At 33.7% G+C, this 15,751-nt stretch overlaps 2 protein-coding genes across 6 annotated transcripts; one reads left to right on the top strand and one right to left on the bottom strand.

Annotated features, from left to right (window-relative positions):
- Positions 1-1,103: 1,103 nt before the first annotated feature.
- On the bottom strand, positions 1,104-5,508 carry LOC111369717 (protein NETWORKED 4B-like). 5 transcript variants are annotated; one of them, XM_022991337.1, is made up of 4 exons: positions 5,321-5,478; positions 3,761-3,840; positions 3,409-3,538; positions 1,104-3,022 (listed from the first exon to the last, which is right to left on the bottom strand). In XM_022991337.1, exons 2-4 carry the CDS (start codon positions 3,773-3,775, stop codon positions 1,338-1,340), a joined length of 1,830 nt encoding a protein of 609 aa, XP_022847105.1. In that variant the 5' UTR covers positions 3,776-3,840; positions 5,321-5,478; the 3' UTR covers positions 1,104-1,337. The 5 variants fall into 5 exon arrangements, with proteins under 5 accessions (XP_022847105.1, XP_022847107.1, XP_022847106.1 ...); XM_022991339.1 differs by having other exon boundaries at positions 5,353-5,478; XM_022991338.1 differs by lacking the exon at positions 5,321-5,478 and adding an exon at positions 5,158-5,259.
- An 8,786-nt stretch (positions 5,509-14,294) lies between these two features.
- LOC111369092 (zinc finger MYM-type protein 1-like) lies at positions 14,295-15,536 on the top strand. The gene has a single exon (XM_022990577.1). It carries the CDS (start codon positions 14,295-14,297, stop codon positions 15,534-15,536), a length of 1,242 nt encoding a protein of 413 aa, XP_022846345.1.
- The last annotated feature ends 215 nt before the right edge of the window (positions 15,537-15,751 follow it).

Below are 15,751 nucleotides of genomic sequence, written 5' to 3'. Positions count from 1 at the left end.
TGGTCGTTGGTATTATTTTAATCTATTTAACTTCTCTTTGCAATTCTGAGGAACGCGAAAATCTTGTTGAATCGACTTTATTTTTTGTTGACATGTACATTAGAGTTGTACACTCTAGTGTACGAACCCCTCTAAGGGGGGCCCACGAACTCATGTGAAGGGGCTATATACGTACACTCTAGTGTACAAGTAGAATTTTCTTTTTTTGTTTAGTGATGTTGTATGTGACATTATTAGCTTTTCTTTTGTATGGACTCAGCCTAAGGCCTTGTTTGTGATTGATTTTATAGGCTAACTTCTTAATATCAAATAATCAGAACTTGTCATGTGTTTGATAAATTCCAAAGAGAATTGATTATATTAACAACAGATCTTGAGAAGCAATGAATTGATAGTTTTCCGTATTCAGCTTTTAGCCTTTTCATTTATCCATTGTTAAATGCTAATTTTCACCCTAATTAAATAAAGTAATTTTTTTTTCTCTTAGATTTATTAGTATTCCAATAATAAATATCTTCCATTCCATATAATTCACATAAAAGATTATTTATATTTATTTGATATTTTTCATGAACATTGTGAAATTGAGAGACCGGAATGCAAAAGTTCGATGCATAAAAGATCATTAAATTTATTTGAATATTTTTCTAATATATCATGCTTTTAGTTTGTAATTTATAAATTTTGACGATAACATAAAATCTTTATAATCTTCAACCTACTTATGAACGAACATGTCAAATTTACTTTTTCATTACAGTTTTAACACATGCACAATTTTCATAAATAGAAGATGACATACTAGAACTCATGATCTTCAGTTATTACAATACCATACTGAAGTTTCTTGTTTAAAAGTTTACGTTAACGAATATGGAATACGCATATTCATTTAAAATTAGCAAGGAACTTCATATTTATTCTGAATTTTAAAACCATGATTCTCCTGCTTATGTAATACGCATCAGAAGAACATGCAAATTTTAAGGCTAATGAGTTGACAGGGAATATATATTGAGAACAAAGTAAAGTTCCGGTAAAAGAAACACAGCCAGCTGCAGATTTTTGACATACACACTAAACTTCTCTTGCAAGGCTTGACATGCGACCAAGAGTCAATCGGTAGATAGATTAATACTCGATCAAAGGACAAGTGAAAACCATGGAATATATTCGACCAAATCTCTGTTTGGCGTGATATTTATGCACCTAGATAAACAAAAGGATGGAGGATTGTCGAAACAAAACAGATAATGTAGAAATAAACGAGTTTATTAAGACGCGACTCAGACAAGGCAAGATGTGTTGAAGCCTAAGAAATTTCTACGTTACTAAAACTAGGATGCTATTATGGGTGGTCGCTTGAGACTGGTAACAACCTGACGAAGCCAATGATAATCATTCCGGTAATGTTCAAGTGATGAGCAAAGCTGCCTTATCGCTTCTCGTTTCTCTTCCGCTCCTTCCCTAATAACTTCTTCTTTTCTCTCAACCTCCGTTTCCAATTCTTTAACTCTCCTTCGCAACTTCTCTGCCAGTTTATGTGCCCCTTCAGCTGCAACAATCAATTCAACGTGCTCCATATGCAACTGATGCAAATGATTCTTCATTTGTTCGATTTGATCGTCTTTCGAACACCTCTCTGCAGAAAGTGTACTGATCTTAGCATCAAGACTGTCTTTCTCGGACCTTAGCATGTTGTGATTCAGTTTTAAGGCTTCAAGAATTTTATTTAATTCTTCCAAGTGGTCTTTTTTCTTGGAAATTTCAGCCTGCAACTGCTCAATTTGAGCTCGTAGCACAACTTCCATCTCTACTTTTCCAGCTTCAGCTCGACTGACATTTTCCTCTAAGGATTGGCAGCGTAAATCCAACTCTTTTAGGCTATTCTCCAAATAAGTTCGTTCCTTCGACATTGTAGTTAAATCTGATTGAAGTTGCTTATTTTCTTCAGACAAGCTCTTACTGGCATTCGATATTGCTTCTTTCAGTCCCTGGATTTCTTGATCTCTGTCAGCAAGATTGGATTTGTAACTCTCTATTAAATCCTGAAGCTTTGAAACCTCGCTTTTCTCATTCTCGAGTTTAATCATCCAGATGGAAATCTCCTTCTGTGATGATATAAGCTGATCTTGCAAAAGTTGAATGGACAACTTGTTGCCCCCAAGTTTATCCCTTAAGTTAGCAACTTCCTTCTCTGACTCATGGAGCTTCTCTTGCGTGATTTTCAGTTCCTCCTCTAGTGTCTGAATTTCGTTCATTGGGTCGAAAACGTCAGCTTTTGATGCATCGATGCTTTCTTGAAGCTCTCTAACCTGATTTTGCTCAACTTCAGGAACTTTAAGAGATTTACACTTTTGAAGCTCAATCAACAAAAGACTATTTTTTTCTTCAAATTGCCGAATATTTTCCTTTGCAATCCTCAAATCTTCTTCATATTCCGCTACTTTAGCAAGAGCTTCAGAATTTTTGCTGTCAGATTTCTTAAATGAGCCTTCAGAAATCTCTTTCTGTTGCATCTCGAGTCTTTCTTTCACATCCGAAGGCTCAGTCTCTAATTCATTAATCCTCCCACGCAAATCATGTTCCTCATCATTGCTCTGTGTGGCCGAGTAATTGTTAATGGAGGAACCATCCGACTCGGATTCAGAGTCAGACGTAGATGAATCATCTCCTTTATTTAAATCTGAGCCAGTTCCAAGAAAGAATACAAATCCAGCCGGGCGAGCAACAGATATAGGATGACTCGGGTCTCGATCAGGAGATGGCAAAGAAGAAGGTGGTTCAGATTCCACATCAGATATTCCAGAGCCCTGAGATTGGAGATCAGATGGAATACTTTTTCGAAGTTCTCCAGTCACAATATCATAACGCTCAGCCAATGCCCGATACATTCGATAAAAGTCTTCAACAAGACTTGTCAACTCTGGTCTCTTCTGATAATACATTTCAGCCCTTTTTGCAAATGAATCTGCATCCTCTTCTATGAGTTTTAACATCAGTTTGACTTTCTGGTCCATTTCTGGGATAAAAAACCATGTCATCAATTTTTCAGCTCGACATCCATTATTCAAATTACAATATGCTAGAATTATAGCAATAACTACACAGAATATAAACTAAATAATAATAAGATGAAAACTAACGTTTTATCTTTACAATTTAGTGTTAATACAATACAGCGATATAAATCAATGCAAACCAATTTACATCATCGAAAATTGTCTTTTTGATCAATCGTGTCAGATGCATTATCTTTCTTTTCCTGATGCTTGCAAAAACAAAGACGAACATATTTCAGTCAATTTCCATTAGGAATTAAGAAAGGAAAATTGAAAAGTTATGTTTCTGGTTTTAAAAATCTGTTTACCATAATTTTCATGGTTTCCACTTCAATTAAAAATATACCTTCAAGATTATCTTGTAGCCACTTCGAGTTTTTGGGACTAATGTGGCTATCCCACCACCACGAGTGCGACTTTTTTGATTCCATCCTCTTCATCTTAGATTCCATCCTCTTCATCTTATTTGACTTAACCTGAGATAAAAGAACCAAGATAATGTTGGAAAAAGCAAAAGATCACAACAAAAGAATCCTTTTCCACCATCCATTTGTTATATTGCTAGATCTAAAGGATGATCTAGAGAAACCAATTCTTAGCAACTACCACAGCCACTAGCCATGATTTCACTCTGAATAACTAAGCCTACAACGAACTAAACCCCTGCCAGGATAATTATACAGCGTGCGGTTTCTTACCAGCGGTGATGCCATTATATGGGAGTTGGAAGCAAACCTGACTTTTAACACCTTGCTCGAAAGCAAGTTAAGTCAAATACCTGCAAATTATATCTATATACATGAGAATATAGACGTACATATCTAATATGTAAGTCATACAAAAATACATGAACTGATTTGGATTTCATCAATAGCTTACAATTATTCAACCTAAATATTTACTGATTAAATATTCATAATCATGGTAAAACGTATTTCGTGAAACTACAATATACAAACCATCAGTCAAGAAAGCAAACACCATTGCTAGAGATAACAAGATTTTCATTTCTAACCATAATATATAACAAACATAAAATAGAAGAAAATAGCTTCACTTAGCCAAATGATTAGAAATTAGGTAGACAGTCTTGAATAAATGCAAATCATGACAAAAGGACAAGAGCATGATCCATGGCTGCATATGTTCCAGCCTATTAATTGGAGGTAATAAAATAGTGAGTTGACTAATTAGATTATTAGGATGGAGCCACAATATTAGGGCTAGGATTAGCTCGGACTCGCAAACAATGAGAAGACGTAAATGTTGAACAACCTCATTTAAGAATAAAGTAGACAAGTATACTCATTAACTCGCATATTCACCTATTCATGAAAACTATACACATATTTAAGGCTTGAATAATCCTATCTAGCACCAGTCTAGATGGCTACACTTTATAAGTTCAATTAAATGAATGATGTGATTATGCATTTAAATGAATATATTATTTAATGCCATATAATTGCCACATAGACTTGTGTTTAATATCAATAAAATAGCATTACTCTAAAGGCTTTTGATGAAAACATAACATTTTATCTAAAGGCTTTTGATGAAAACATAATTTCGACTCGCTCATTAGAACTCGTGTTGAAACTAAAATTTAAATGAATAAATGGGTTTCATCTCTAATGACTTGAGGTGTAGTTCAATTCGACAATTGGATCGCCAGCATGTCTTGAGCCTTGTTTGTATCATTTCAAGAAAGGGGACCATTTTTTCATCTTAGATTAAACTATTGGAAGCAAATTGAAGTACTTCATACGTTACCATATGACTTGTGAGCTGCATTTTTTGTTGAAAACCCTTAACTTCAAGGCATTTCTTGAAATTATTAAAATAAAGATGACATTATTTTTAGAAATTCATTCACGATTTTCCAAATAATACATTCAAGAAGAAATGCAAGCATAGAATTTCAAGAAGAAAAACTTCTGGGCTCTAGTAAAAGTACAGAATTTCCAGAAATAAACAAAAAATGATGCAAAAAATAAAAATAATAAACCAAGAAAACATGAAGTTTAATCAGAAACTTCATGACCACACATATAAACCTCACATTTTAAATAATGCAAGTAAAAATTAACAATACCTGAAAAAACATATATATTTCCACAAGCATCATCATTTGAATTCACAGAAATAAACCAAAAATAAAAATAAAAATCCAAGAAAACATGAAATTTAATCAGAAACTTCGTGACCACATATATAAACCTCACATTTTAAATAATGCAAGTAAAAATTAACAATACCTGAAAATATATATATGAAGAAAATCTCTCACCCTTTTTTTTTTTTTTTTTGGGAAAATTCAAGAGGCCCAAGAAAAGTCCTGAAACTCTTGCACGAGAGACAAAAAGGTTGAGAGATTCTTGCTTAGTTGAGGACTTTGTATTGTCAGCCCTACAGAGTGGAGGGACAAATATAATACAATATCTGAAATTTGTTCACGTGGAAATGGTGTGATTTTTTCAAGTCAAAGTTTTAATAATCTGTATTTTATTATTTTGTGTTAGAAAAAATGGTGGAGAAATAAGAAACAAAGGTCATACGGCTGTATTTTTCGTTCTCATTCTTCAAAAAATGAGACACAAACGGGGGCTAAATTATTCTGACAGGTTAAATTTGGTGGCTTAATATGATGAATAACACTTATATTTTTCATTTCAATGAAAAAAAAATGGGAACTAAAAAGGAGCTTGAAGAGCTAAACCCAACTTTCTTGAAGCGAGTGGCTTGTGTGGGCGAGTTTAACGGTTCGACTTAGTTCATTTCATACCCCTAAGTTGAATTGTACAACTCACAAATTTTAGTGTATTTTTCTTGATTAAGTATTATATACTTTGATGTACAAAATATGCATCGTGTATGTAATCTTGCATTTACCCTTGAAATGTAATAAGTTGCCGATCAAAATAAATACATTGTATTCTTGCATTCCATCACATATTTAGCCCTTCTTTGTCACCCATTATTTATCATTTTAATATATTATTTTTTCTACAGAACTCATTTTCAACCACATATCCCTCATTAAAATAAAATTACATGCAAACAAAAATTTTTTAATTCTTTTTTAACTACACATTCTCCATTAATCTACTATAAAATTTTTCAAAATTAAAGGGACCCAAACACACCCTTAACCTATTTGACCAGAAATATTCATCTCATATTTTCCATTTCTACCATATTTTTGTTTCTTTCTCTTGTGTGCTCACCAATCATGATTGAAGTTAGGATTTTTGACTTAAATTGAGACTAGAATAGCAGTCGAGAGCAATTAATGAGAGTGATGATAGGTGTACGGGGTAAGGGTTAAGAACTCTTACCAACACCTTCCATGGGCGTGGGGGAGGGGGGTGGGTTAATTTTTCAACATTATTTATTCATATCAGACACGTATCTTTGTGTGAGTTTGTATACATTATGTGAAAAAAAAATTATGTACACCAATTATTTCACTAATTAATGATTCCTTTCTCCACTCATTAAACATATGCATATAAGATTTGAAGTATTTCTCGAAACTATCATCAAATATAAAAATATTCCTTTCAATTGTTAATTAAATCGAATTTCTGAAAGCTCTTCTAAAATATCATTTTATAATAAAGTTTTAACAATTTGCTTTGATTTGACTACGAAAATAGAAAAATATAAGAACATCCTTTGGGCACCAAAGACAAAATTCCCAACCACTTTTCACAAACGTGAGAAATGTTGATAATTATATTATTTTTTCTACCCTAATGGGCCACGGCCCATTAAAGTCTGATATTGATTGCCCTACATTCCCCCGCTTGTAAATTTACAGAATTACCCCTGGAGGACATTTTCATACGGATTTCCATGTGATTCTGCAAAAGAGCAAAAGAGATCTCCAACTTTTGCAACATAATCTTTATAATTAATCCTAAAAGTATGAGCGCCAATTTTGAGGGTCCCTACCACTCCTTCTTTGGAGAATCGTGAAAGAGATAAATTGCGGGATGTGCTCCAATAATCCAGATAATAAGAGCTTACCCGTACACTGATACTCACAAAAAGTCCAATTCCACATCTCATGAATCGAATCTTTATACTGCGGCTGCTAGCAAAGTTGAGACTACCTCACCCTTGTCCTTTGCACCACTGAATTATGCTCCGAGGGGCATCTTTATAATTAATACTGTTTGTATAGAAGATGAATCACCATGGTAAAGGATATAAATACTTAGGTCAGCAAGAATTGTAAGGTTGAAAAATGAGTTTCGGGGATGTCCGTGCATGTTATAGCATGAATATATAAATATAGGTCGAAAAATGAGCCAGGACAAACAATGAGCTTGGAATTGTCCATGTGGGTCGATTAAATACAGATTTAATCCTAAAAATTACCCATAATCGTTTTTAGAAGGGAGGAAGAGACGAAAACTAAAAAATCACCACAAGTATCAAGCACCAGTTTAAGTGGCAACTGTCAAAAATTAAAAGATATATTTACTTAAATACTATGTCATATGATTCATTTAATTGAACCTATCAAATATGACTATTTAGACCGATGTAGATAGCATTATTTTTTATAAAAATGCATCAATTTTAGAAGGGCTTGAAAACTACCATTTTATTTATTAAAAAAAAAAAAACCACTTGCAATGTTGACTCTTCGAATTTGAAAAATCAAAATATTTTTGTTGTGATTGGAAATCTGTTTGTAGAAGTACATCAAATTGCTCAAATAAATTGGAAAAAGAGGTGAGGTCACGAATTTTTAACTTGCGAACTAAGAAATTATTGAGTCCAATGTGGTTTACTATGAGCAGGTTCTCATTTGATTACACTTCTTGTTCGTATGATGATCATTCTATTTTATATTATATTTTCGTTAGTCACTTCACCTGTGTTTGTCATTCAATGTCCAAATTAGAAAATGTTGAGTTTACTATGACTAACTAGACCTTTCATGTTAACTTGATCTAAAAGTTTAAACTTTTAGACGGACACCTTATGCATGCATGATTTCATTAAATGGGTGGCAAGAATATACTTGAAGATTTGCCTGATTTGATAAAATGTTAAAATCAATCTAAAAGCTTAAGCTTTAGATAGAGTGACATGTATATCAATTTAAATATCGTCTTCAACTTACTCTTGTAATTTTTGTGATGAAATTTTGTATTTTACGTGCCATAAGAGCGCCTGGTTGAGCTCCATTTTTTTTTTAGAATAGATTTTGTAAGGAATGATTTTTAGAGAATGTATCATTAAAAGTAAGGAATAATTTCGAATTTATATGAAAAATTATTTTATTGAGACAACGTGTAATTGAAAATAAATTTTGAAAAATGAGACTCCATACTACATACAAATTGGTCACATTGATTTCATCTAATAATGGTTCCTTACAAATTATCATCACTTCTCTCAAGCCATGAAACAATAAAGATTAAAGACAGCTTGTATTATTACATTTCTTTCATCACATAGTTCTTGTTATTGTCTAGTTTCTATGTATTCCTAGAATATCCTACTCCATATTGTTAAGATTAGTTCCTAGTTTTTGTACAAGGTATTGTTCTTGCACTCTGCAGCATCTCATTGCTTCTCACATAGTATATATTGACCATATGCAGCTTGCTCGCTTTATCGACGTGAAGCTATGGAGAAACATAGATGGAGTTTTGTCTTCGGCTATGGCTTCCTCTTGCAAATTCTGAGTTTATGCATTCTTCTTTCGTGTGCCAAAGCAGAGAGTAATTTCCTTCTCCCATTTTTGTTCTTCAACATTCAATGAGCAAGTATCTTAAAATAATGATAGATCTATCTATAGCTCTTATGATTCGATTTCAAGAGTACTAGGTTTTTCGCATTTCTTTTTGGTTTTTGAAATTGCGACTCTTGAGATTCTATCTTAAAGTATTAGTTTTATTAAGAGGAGTAGTTCAAATCATTAACATACTACCACAAGATGGTGACTCGATTTTCAGAACATCAATCTTAAAATTTGATGAACTAAATTGCTTCTTTCAACTTCTTGGCCTATGATCACATTTGAGTATTAGGGTTCTATCATAAAGTCAATTTCATTTAGTCCTTGTTTGGTTCTCATTTTTTTCAACCTCATTTTCAATCTCGTATTCTTTCAATAAAATATTTTATACGATGACGAAAAGTATTTGCCCATAATGCCTTAATGCTGCTTTTAGTTAACTGACTCGAAATATTTGCTTCATGCAGATACAACATGGCCAATGGCGAACGTGAATTTAAGCCCAATCCAGGCTTGGAGAAGTGCATACTACTGCCTCCAAAATGTAACTTATTTTCTTCTCTATTATATTATATGTAAGAATAAATTATATAATTATAACAATAAAATGCGATATTTTGTGATGAATTTTAATTTTCTGTCTCTGAATATATGAGACGGATTCAAGAGCACTAGCCAAGGAAAATCCACCTTTAAGGCCTCGTTTGGCAAAATTTTTGAAGAGTCAAAAATTGTTTCCGAATTGACTAAAAAGTTGGTTTTGAACATCTTTAGATAATTTTGTGGAAATGGTTAGTCCAATTAAAAGATTTTTTTAGAGAAAACTGGTTCAAGATAGCTTCCTTAGAAAACTCTTCTATAAGAAGTAAAAACCTTGTGATCTTAAGCCAATATTTTTCGTGGGCGTCTATTTTAAACAATTACGGATTCTAAAGCATTAACACGCCTTTTATAACACGAAGGCATAGTGGCCAAAATCCGATAGAAAAACTATATTGATTATATGGAAACGAATTTCCCTAATTTTCTTTACTTTTCCTTTTGATTATAGACTTCGAATTATTGCACGAAATATACACTGAATACGTCGGGTTGGCTGAACGTAACCCACGAAGATGGCGCTTCATTCTGCAAGGAAGGGTGCGCTGATCACATTAGTGCAGTTCTTAAATGCATTAACTATGTGAAAAATGACTTTTGGTTTGGAAACAAAGCCACAATCCAAAATCTCAGTGATACCATCAACATTGGCTGCAATACACCTCAAGGTATGACATATATTTTTGACAACTTGGTACATTTTATAGAAAAATCGAGGAGATCCCATTTAGTCGTATTAGCTATATATCAACTTGTGTTGCGTTTAGTGGTGTAAAATTGAGTTGGACTCGGATGAGTTGCGGTTAACCCTTTAAATAAAAAAATTTGAGCACAATCCACAAAGTAAAATTTGTGTCTTTCATTTCGTTTCTTGAAAGGTCAAAAAAGTTGAAAAGTAACATATTGTGTCACTTTTTAGCTCAAATCAACATTTCATGTCGTACTTATATTGTTTAATATTATGTGTCGTCTTACTCGACTAATATATATGGATGCAGGTTTTAATGGAATTAGCTTATATCAATCCAGTGGGACTGGAATAAATTCAGCTCCATTTCTCTTGGCACTATCAGCTTCAGCTTTGCTGTTGGTTTCATTTTTATAGATATGCAGCATGTTTTTACTCTCTCTCTCTCTCTCTCAATCATTCCCTGGATGGAATATGTATGTGATATGTCTCGTATAAGAAATGTAATAGAAGGAAGAATAAAAATGTAAACCTAACTAGTAATTTTATGAACCAGTTTTATAATTGGACAATGCTACATTTATTTACACATTTTTACTGAATCTTTTACCTACAATCACAATAGAAGGACGGGTGCCACGAGCTGAAATTTTTAAATGCATGCGGGGCCTGCACGCGAGAGTAGGACACCAATTCAGTAACACATTTTCGATACATATATATTTATCCTTTGTAATCCTATCTTCTTAATTTAAGAAAATTCTAAGTATGTTCTTCCATGTTGAGATGTTTTTCAAGGCAAATCAAAAAACCTATTGACAAATTTTGTTTTGGGAAAATCTATAAGTTGAAAATTAGTAACAATTCTCGTTGAAATCAGATGATATTCTTAGCATTGATAAGCGTTTAATATTCGCCACAATATATAATGAATATTCATGTGCAGTAACTGTGCTTTCACTCTATGTCACATAGTAGATTATTATACTTCAAATTTATACGATCAAATAACTATGTATAAATATAATTGCAATCAAATAGCTACACTTTAATTTTGATGTAATTTCGTTTATTCAACTAACGATAATTCATGACATGATAATCTATAAATGATGACTATCACATATAATCATTAGATGCTAAAGCGAAAGAAGTAAAACTTCATGAAAATAAACGACTTACATAATTTATTGATCGCTACGTCATTAAATATTGCAAGTTAAATTGATGAAATTCAACGGAATTATCCATTTGAAATCAGAAGCATAGTTAGTCAATTGAATAGAATTGTAGTTACTTTATTGAACTATAATGAAAATATAGTTAATTTTTAATAAAACTTACCCAAACGATGACAAATAAAATGACGAGAAAATGATATATTTCTAATCTCCTTATGATAATATCTATTGAATGCATTTGATTGTCAATATTTTCTATAAAAAATGTCATTTTTCATTCAAATTTCTACTCTTGTGTTGTTCAAATGATATTGTTTTCCTACTTTTGTCACGTAACCATATTTTCCTTGAAAACAAGAAAAAAAATATATTTTTTTAAAGGGAATAAATTTTTATTTTTCAAATAATTCACTCTCTTTCTCTCTCTCATCTACCTACCAATAAAAAATAGACATATATAACATTTTCTAGGTTGGAAATATAATCAATCAAACACATTCAATTGATAATTTCCATATAAATAATTTCTAGACAATTCAATTGTCTAAAATTTATTTTCCTTTCATGTAAATTTTATGCTTGTAATCACACTCACTCTTAATGAAAATACATAGTCATCCTACTCGTATCCCTGAAGAATAATGCATAAACTTAAGAATCAACTTAAAGGTTGAACCCCAACTTTGAGGGCCCCCACCGTCCTGTCTCTAGAGTTTTGTGAGGGAGGTAAATAGCAGGATGTGCCCCAATGGGCCAAGGAACAAGAGTTGCCTTTACACTGCGCCTACAAAGAGTCCAATTTCATGTTTCAGGAATTGAACCCCCACACTGCTGCTGCCAGCAAGGCGTGAGATAACCTCACTCCTATCCAATTCCATCAACTTGCTCCCAAAAACAGTAGTCAATGAAGATTAGCCAGTGCCAGTAATCCAATTTTTGCTCCCAAAGAGAGTAGTCAATGCCGGTAGAAATTGATTGCAATCACTGGCGGGGGGGGGGGGGGGGCATGTAGGGTCAATTGACCCCCTAGTCTTAAGGTTTTTTTTTTTCTTTAATAAATAAATTAGTAGGTCAAAAATCAAAATAGTCAAAACTCAAACAAATCCTTCCCTGCTTCAACCGTATCTCTCTCTCTCAACTCCCGTCTCTCGCTGCCTTGCACAAACGGCGCTGACTCCCACCATTGAAGCACAGCACAAAGCAGTGAGAGCTCACCCACAGCCATCGGCCACCGCTCCGTCCCCGCCTCTGTTTCTGCCTGACCTGACTGCCTCCACCTAGAACGCCTCCGACCTCCATGCGACTGCGGCAACAGCAACAGCCGACGCCAGTCACGCCAGTGCCGACGACCCATCACTACTGACTTGAAGGTTAGAAGCTTTACACTTACAGACTTATCACTTACTCAAATTTTTTCTTTGAATTCTTCTCCATAAGTGACAATAACCGTAACTGCTGCCTGTCTGCCTCTATATGTCATGTGTGGTTAGTTCCTATTTCTAAATTTGGATTTATTTACAGTTCAATTAATCAATTATGATTCATGTTCCTGCCCAATAAATGTAATTTAGGGATTTCTGATTTAGGGCTTTGATTTAGGAAATTGACCCTTTTCCAGTTTTCTGATTTAGGGCTTTGTTACTTATTTATATGTAAATTGATTATTGATAATATTGATTTGGGAAGATTGAAATTTTGTCTGACTTTTGGTAGGTAGGAAATAGTATAAACTGATTTAGGCATTTCTAATCTTGTTGATTTTTCATTTTTGGTTGGTTTGTTTCAGTTATGGAAAAATACTTTAAATGTACATCTACGATTTCCTGTGATGAACAAAATATCAGTGAAAGGAATGTTCGAAAGAAAAGGGATGAAAACGATGTTGGGGATGTTGATGTTGATGTTGGAGATGTTGGGGGTATTGGAGACGTTGGAGATGTTGATGTTGGATTTGGGGGTATTGGAGACGTTGGAAATGTTGAGGATATTGGAGATGTTGGGGGATAGTGGAGGAAATGTTGAGGATATTGGAGATGTTGGACATGTTGGGGATGTTGATGTTGCACAGCTTCCCTCTGATCCTGGATTGAGAGTTCCAATACAGAATTATGATGTTAATATTCGAGATGTGATTCGAAGAGCATATATGCAAAGAGGTCTTTGTCAGCCTCGCAATCATATGTTTCCACCCACAAGAATAGGTAAAATAGACCGACGATTTTGTGTTTCGTGGTATAATGAGCATCCCACTTGGTTGGAATACAGTATAGCAAAGGATGCAGTTTTTTGCTTTTATTGTAATCTTTTCGGTTTGAATGGTGGTTCATTTGTTAAAGGTGGATTCTCAAATTGGAAAAAGAAAGAATATATAAGAAAACATGTTGGGGCTTCAAGTAGTGCACACAATCAAGCTCGGGTCAAATATGAATTGTTCAACAATCAAGAACAAAGTATTCGATCTTGTCTCGTTAAACAATCGCATCAAGCTCGAACAAATTATCGAATCCGATTAAATGCTTCAATTGATTGTGTTCGATTTCTTCTACGACAAGGATGGCATTTCGTGGACATGATGAATCTGAAGATTCAAACAATCAAGGAAACTTTCTTGAACTGTTGCATTGGTTGTGTGATTATAATCCTGAGATTAAGGCCGTTGCTTTGACAAATGCACCTGAAAATTTGAAATTAACATCACCAAGAGTGCAAAAAGATATTGTAAGTGCTATTGCTTCCGAATGTCTACATGTGATTATCAAAAATATTCGTGATAGTTTCTTCTCAATTTTAGTTGATGAATCTCGAGATATTTCTGTGAAAGAGCAAATGTCAGTTGTCATTCGTTATGTGAAGAATGGGTATATATTGGAACATTTTATTGGTGTCATTCATGTTTTGAATACCACAGCTGCCTCACTTAAGGCTGCAATTGATCAATTATTCTCAAGCATAGTTTAAGCATATCTAATTTGAGAGGCCAGGGATATGATGGAGCTAGTAACATGCGAGGTGAATATAATGGCCTCAAAGCACTTATTTTGAAAGAAAATCCAAGTGCTTACTATATTCATTGCTTTGCTCATCAACTTCAATTAGCTCTTGTAGCCGTGGCACAGAAACATCCGAAGATTGAAACTTTCTTCACTACAGTACATAGATTGGTGAATATTGTTGGAGGATCAGCTAAACGGAGTGATCTTATTCGAGAGAATCAAAGATTGAAAATTCTTGAATCACTCAGTATTGGTGAAATATCAAGCGGACGAGGTCTCAATCAAGAAATTACTCTTCAGCGTCCTGGGGATACACGTTGGGGCTCTCACTATAGTTGTTTAATTAACTTGATTACCATGTTTTCAACTATAGTCAAAGTCATTGAGATGATTGCTACTGATTCTACAAGTACCGGAACAAGAGGTGATACATGCATTTCATTGGAGTTGATGTTAATATTTGAATTTGCATTTAATCTATATCTCATGAAAAAGATTTTAGGGATTTCAAACAAATTGTCAAAAGCATTACAAAGAAAAGATCAAGATATTGTCAATGCTATGAAATTGGTGCAAATATGTAAAACACAACTCCAAACCATGAGAGATGATGGATGGGATTCTTTTTTGGGAGTGATTTGTTTGTTTTGTGAAACTCACAAGATCAATGTTCCCGATATGGATGATATGTTCGTAACTGTAGGTCGTTCACGGCGTGAGACAATGACAAATTTGCATCATTTTCGTGTGAAAATGTTTTATGCCGTCATTGATATGCAACTTCAAGAGTTGAATGATCGTTTTTCTGAAGCAAATAGTGACTTGCTTATTTGTGTTGCATGTTTATCTCCAAATAATTCATTTGCTGCTTTTGACAAGATCAAATTGATTCGACTATGTCAGTATTATCCGATAGATTTTGACGCAGCAAATATCCTAGAACTTGATGATCAACTAGATACGTATATTATTGATATGCGCACTTTTGAAGACTTTGAAGAATTACAAGGCATTAGCGATCTTGCACAGAAGTTGGTTGTGAAGAATAAACATGAAGTGTATCCATTAGTCTACAAACTTGTGACACTAACCTTAGTTCTTCCCGTGGCTACTGCTACAGTCGAGAGAGCATTTTCTGCGATGACTTACGTCAAAAATCGTCTGCGCAATCGAATTGGAGATCAATGGTTGAATGATAGTTTGATTGCATATATTGAGAAAGATTTTTTGATAAGATTGAAAATGATATAATTATTGAACGTTATCAAAGTATGAGAACACGTAGAGAGCAATTGTAATAAGATATATCTTATTTTAATTTTTTCATCACTTTTTTAAAAGTTCGTTACTAACGCCCTAGTCTAAAATGTCTGCGTCCGCCCCTGATTGCACTAGAAACCTAAAATCTTGTTATCACACTGTATAATTCTATTCGACACTGCATAGAGTGTGGTTGTGTTCCATTA

The sequence above is a fragment of the Olea europaea genome, chromosome 20 (genome assembly GCF_002742605.1).
Source record: "Olea europaea var. sylvestris chromosome 20, O_europaea_v1, whole genome shotgun sequence".
In the NCBI taxonomy this organism is placed as follows: domain Eukaryota; kingdom Viridiplantae; phylum Streptophyta; class Magnoliopsida; order Lamiales; family Oleaceae; genus Olea; species Olea europaea.
The sequence above is the reverse complement of the archived record's forward strand: the minus strand, read 5'-3'. Positions and strand labels throughout refer to the sequence as shown.